At 48.7% G+C, this 6,000-nt stretch overlaps 1 protein-coding gene across 1 annotated transcript in view; it reads left to right on the top strand.

The window, feature by feature from the left end:
* Positions 1–6,000, top strand: part of rasal2 (RAS protein activator like 2) — a 69,029-nt gene continuing 63,029 nt past the window's right edge. The window contains exon 1 of the mRNA XM_038269998.1: positions 1–525. Within this exon, the coding sequence (XP_038125926.1) occupies positions 408–525 (118 nt within the window). The 5' untranslated portion in view covers positions 1–407. The remainder of the gene's footprint in view (positions 526–6,000) is intronic.

Here is a 6,000-nt window from a genome sequence, read left to right as displayed (position 1 = left end):
GCGCGTCCCCGCTCAGCCAGCGGCGGCGCTCAGATCTCCAAGCCGCACGAGACTCTCCGAGCTCCGCCTGAATCCCGGACTTCCAGCCGCTGTCCGCGCTCCTTCTGCCGGCCTGAGGGGGTCACCGGGTGGGGAGGAGAGGAGAGGACCCCGCCTCACTGTTTCTGGAGCTTTGCTGGAAGTTTGGACCGTTTTTATCCTTTTTTTATCCCTGGAAACATGAGGCTGAGCCGGGCGGACAGCCGGAGCGCCGCCGGCTGCTGGCGGAACAGCTAGCGGCCTTCAGGGAGCAGCAGGGCGGCCGGAGCCTCCATGTGGGATCCCTCCCATTCTTTCTTCCACTTTCACTCACTCTCCCCGGCTTAACTCGCTCCTCTGGAGGCACAGCAAGTTTTTCTCGGTGGGAAATGGAGCCGGACTCGGGACCAGGAGACTTGGACTCCTTCCAGGGCGGACAGAACCTCTTGGTGGACCGGATCCTGCGGGACTCCGTGTCCCAGCAGCAGGGATGGCTCCGGGTTTACGGTAAGAAACTCACCGGGCAGCAGCCGGACCTTACTGGACGGAGGGCCGACCCGGAACCAGGTCTCTAAAAGCACTGAAGAACCGGTGTGTCCCTCAGACTGACCGGTCAGTCCTGGTCCACTTCTAGATCCTGGACATGAGGGCCCAGTGAGGTCCAGAACCACCTCCTCATGACCCAGTGAGCGGTTCTGAGGTACCGTGCTACTCTGGCTGGTCTGCTCAGAACTTTTCAGAACTTTCCTCTGCAGCTGATCCATCTGGATCATCTGTAGAACCTGGTTCTGAAGGGTTCTGGCAGAACCAACCAGTCTGAGGGTTCTAGAAAGATTCTGACCCGGTTTGATCTGGTTGCAGTCAATCACAGTATCAGATGTTTTATGGCAGATCGTCGGTTTTCCTGCTGACCGAACGCTCCTGAACACACCACGAGGTGAGCAGTTCACGGACCGGCTGTGATGTTTCACCAGTGAGGAGGAACCGCAGAGGTCCAGTCTGCTCTCCTGAGGGTCCTGAGGTTCTGGACCAGCGGTTCTGGTTCCGGACGGAAGCGAGCTTTCTCTGGGAGAACATGTCTGGATCAGAACCTGGAATCGGAAACTGGGTCCAGGTGTTCAGTTTCTGACTGGACCTGAATCAGCTCCGGGGATCAGGTCCAAAGCCCGGTTCTAGTTCTGGTCCCAGAAAATCTAGAAAAAAGCTCTAGACCTGGAAGGATTGGATGACCCGATGACTGTTTGATCAGAACTTTGTGTTTCCTGTTTTTGCAGAACCATTCAGATGTTCTGTTTAAAACTTTTCGGGTCAGGATCCATGTGTTCTGAAAGAGGGAGTCCGGTCAGAACCGCTGACCTCAGACTGGGTACCAGGTTCTGGAACCGTGACTCAGATTTCCATTCTGTGGGTTTCAGGCAGCTGACAGGCAGTTTGTGTGACAGAGAGGTGAGTCAGCGCCAGGCTGCAGAACTCTGGGCCCATGTGGAGGTCCGATGTATTCATGACCGTAGGAAACACGACCATCCAGCATCTGACTCACCTAGCTCTGTCCAGCTACATGTTGAATATTTGGGCTGGATTATGCTGGATTATCAGCTGACTCCTTAATCACTAGACTGGTGGCAGTGGCCTTTTCTCCTATGTTTCCTGAATGCATCAGTGGTCAGTTCGCAACAGCAGCATTTCCTACCATGTTTCCTGATTGCATCACTGGTCAATTTACAGTAGTAGTGTTTTGTCCTATGTTTCCTGAACGCATCACTGGTCAATTTGCAGCAGTAGTGTTTTGTCCTATGTTTTCTGAACGCATCACTGGTCAATTTGCAGCAGTAGTGTTTTGTCCTATGTTTCCTGAATGTATCAGTGGTCAGTTTTCGGCGGCAGCATTTTCTACTGTTTCCTGAATGCATCAGTGGTCAGTTTTCGTCAGCAGCGTTTTCTCCTATGTTTCCTGAATGCATCAGTGGTCAGATCGCAACAGCAGCATTTCCTACCATGTTTCCTGAATGCATCAGTGGTCAATTTGCAGCAGTAGTGTTTTGTCCTATGTTTCCTGAATGCATCAGTGGTCAATTTGCAGCAGTAGTGTTTTGTCCTATGTTTCCTGAATGCATCAGTGGTCAGTTTTCGGCAGCAGCGTTTCCTCCCATGGGTCCTGAAGGCATCACCAGTATCTGTCCAGGTGGGTCCTCCCAGCCCTCGGATCTCCCCCGGCTGGGTTCTGGTACCGGTACCTCTCAGGGCTGAAGGACCTGGGACCGGCCTGCTGCCTTCAGGGTCCACCTCTAGGAGCAGAGCTGTGGGATGGTTCCAGGTTCTGGTACCAGATCCTGCATGTTCCTAACTAGTGAAACCTCCAGAACCAAATGGTTCCAGGTCCATTCTCTGTTCCCTGGAGTTCCTGCTCCATCGGAGGTTCCTGCTGGAAAGTTCTGCTCTTTTTTCCTCTGAATAGACCGTGTTTTTCTGGATTTTCTGGGCCAGTTTTTGTTTTAGCTTCTGTCTGATTCTCCCAGTTCTAAAGTGTCTGGGTTGGACTGGGAGACCGACCAGAACTCTGCGGTTCTGTATGTTCTGATCAGTGAGATTCTCCAGGTTCTGAGTCCAGGGTCAGATTTGGACTCAGAGACCCTGTTTGTCCTGTAGGGCTGCTGGTTCTAGAGGGACAATGCAGCGGATCAGGAAGGAAGCGGGAAGTTCCTCAGGATGGGGCTGGGGGGGGTTTAGGATGTTAGCTGGGAGACAAACGGCGCCGACCCGGTTCTATTTCTGGACTGAGTGGAAAAACACAAGCGAGCCACTGAGATCCTGCAGGACAGAACCTCTGAGGCTGTTTCCTGGGGTCCAGGTGGGCGGTACCGTGGTGCTTTCAGGGTTGACTTGGTCTATCAGAACCTGCTGTTTGCTTTTAATGGTCACGTTCTAGATCTACCAACTGGTTCCTGTGGTTCCCCTTCCCCATGTAAGCGGGTCGGGTTCAGTCTAAAGATGGGGTTCCTACTGGACAATGATTACCGGTCTTCATCAGGTATCCCTGCAGAACTTCCCTGACCAGAACCATATATGTTCCTCTGGGTTTAAAGGGGCACAGTGAGTTCTGGTACAACCAGAACCAGACCTCAGAAGCTTCCGTTTGGTCCTTCTTCCTCCCAGGAAGGGGTTAACAGGAAGTAATCTGATTACTTTGGGGACAGAGCCTGCAGAGGGAACTGGACCTGCTGGTTCCTCTTCAGGTTCTGTTCTCAGACTTCCTCCTTTCTACATCGGAGCGGTGAGTCGGTATCAGTCTGGGTTTGGGTCGTGACTCTGTCTGGAGCTGCGATGGGTTCTGTTCAGGGGTCCGGTTGAGAGTCCATCAGGAGTTCTGGCTCCTGAGGCCCGGTTCTGCTCTCAGAGGGCGGCTATCTTTAGCTTCCAGCAGGAAGTGGATGAAGTGGAGGAGGTGACGCCTGATAGAGGAGCTCGCTCCTCGGGTCATCACAGCAGGCCGAGCCGAGAGACGCTCATCTTATCCATGACATCATCACCAAAACAGGAAGTGACTGTAAGGTGAGGCGGCTGCTTAAAAAAGAACATGACTTATCCAGAGGCTGCAGGGATCAGAACCAGAAACACGGCGGCTTCCAGAACCTGGGAGCATTTAAGACTCAGAACGCGACGAGACTCTAACCTCAGATTATCTGAAGAAATTAAACGTCTTCATGTGGTGCAAAGTTAGCTGCCAACATCTGACAACAATCTATAGTTGTTTAAAATCACACCTCTTTCTAGAACTTAGCAGATATTTTCCACTTGAAGTGAGCTGCATCTCAAAATGCAGGAAATGGCGTTTCAGAGAAACTAAGTTTCCAAACTTTCCGGGGAGAATAGAACAGGACCCCCCCATCCCGCGCAAAGACTAAATTATTGGTTGTCTTTTCCAAATTGTCTGAAAAGTTCCCAGAACTTACTCACAATGTACAGGTCTTTCAGGGTTCTGCGTATATAAGGAGGCGTCACCGTGTACTTTCTAGAACCGAGGTCACAGGTTAGCAGGGCCGCGCTCCGGATCCGGACCCACCTGCTGGCTAATCCGGACACCACCTGATGTAAAACATTTATAAATTACCGCATGTTGTCTGATGGCAGTGTCTAACCAGCATCTAACCCCAAATATTTAGGTTTTGTTGTGGATTTTAGTAACTGGGATAACTGGGATCATCCATGGTTTGGATGAACTGTTTGGTTTCTGCTTCCAAACGCAGCATCTCTTCATCCAGGCCTGAGATCAGAAGCTTCTATTGAAGTTGTGAGCGGCGCTCTGGGACGTTCTGAATGGATTTGATGAAACTTTGAAGCCTCTCAGTATAAAATAAATATTTCGATCGAAATGAGAAATTTACTTCCTGGTATGATGAAGCACCAGTAGTTTGCATCCAATTATTTAAACAAATAGTTTAGTTTTGGGGAATATTTAGACTGACAAATGAGCCTGGGATGGCTGGAGAATGGCTTAGTCTCCATTTTAAACCCAGGTTTAAAACCTTTTTAGGGCAGCATGAAGCCCACTGCCAACATTAAGACAGAAAAAACAAAGAAAATAACAACAAACGGTCAGTTGAGGTTGATGAATCTATATACCAAACTCAACAATTGTTGTTCTCTACTTCAAAAAAACACTTTAGATTTTAAATTCGAAAAATTTTCTATTTTTTTTTTATTTATTTATTTATTTTTATTAAATGTATAACATGGATGCATAAAAACCTCATTTATTTCAGTTTTAAATTCTGTTTAAATTAACAGATCATTAAAAATGTCTCTGGACCTTTACTGGTTGCTGATTTTCTTTATTCGGTCCTGCTGGTTTTTAATTGGTTAGCTCTGGTCTAGAACCTTTTTCACCAATGCACAGGTTGGTTTTACCTTCTAGAACTTTTATTTATTTATTCAAGTTTTTACGGCGCAGCTGACAGGAAAGACTGGGAAAGAAAAAGCTGTAAAAACTGAATAAACAAACTGAGTTTAATCTGGAGGGAAAATCTGAGCAGGATTCAGAGTTTCCAGGTTTCAGGACGGAGAATCTCTGGTTTCCTGTTTTGGTTGAAGACGAGTCTGAAGGAACCAATGATGGAGTCAGTGGGTTCTGGGTCCACCCCTGGTCCAGGTCTCAGCCTGGTGGTTGGACCCGGACCCGATGCTTTATTCGGGCCGGGGCGTTCTGTTTCTGGGCTGGTAGCCAGGAAATGAATGAGATTCCAGTTGTAGGTCAGACCGGGGCTGCTGTGCGTATCTGCATGTTGATGTAACCAGAACAGCTCAGGCTGGGGGGGTGGGGGGGGGATGTTTACAGAGCTGATTGGAGCGGATCAATCAGAACAGGAACCAGAACCTGTTTGACCAACAGGATTTATGATTCCAGCAGCGGAGGAACTCTCTGCAGTTCCCATGAAGTTTGTGTCTGTTCTCTGTTTGCAGTAAAAACAGAAGTTCAGATGCTGCTGCTGGGGGGGGGGTCTGTCGGACTCGGTGGTATTTTTACCACCGTTTTTCCAGGAAACGACGACTCCTCCCCCTCAGATTCTGACTCATCCTGTTATGCTTTGAGATGTTCTGGCTTTAAAAAGGAAACGGCGAAACCAGGAGGCATGATGACGTCTGTGGGAATGTTTGGAGAGACGCCACGCCTCCAGGTTCTGCTGCTGGCGGGACGGAGCGGCTCGCATGGAGCAGAACCACTCGGCCCAGTCCATGTCATCTCAAAGCACTATTATTAACACCCGCTTCAGGTATTAATTACATTTATAGTCGTAGGGAAGTCATATTTAAATGTCAAATCATTCTGGCTTTAACATGTATAGAAATATATTCTTTATCAGACTATATTGTCCCAAAAGTTAGAAGATTTATATTTAAAAAGAAATCCTGTCTTAAAATCTGTGCTTATTTATATTTAAAAAGAAATCCTGTCTTAAAATCTGTGCTTAGTTAGTTCTACGTCAG

This window comes from Cyprinodon tularosa, unplaced genomic scaffold, assembly GCF_016077235.1.
Source record: "Cyprinodon tularosa strain WSP-4 unplaced genomic scaffold, ASM1607723v1 ctg749, whole genome shotgun sequence".
NCBI classification, from domain to species: Eukaryota; Metazoa; Chordata; class Actinopteri; order Cyprinodontiformes; family Cyprinodontidae; genus Cyprinodon; species Cyprinodon tularosa.
Note: the sequence above shows the minus strand (reverse complement) of the source record. Positions and strands in the feature narration are given on the sequence as shown.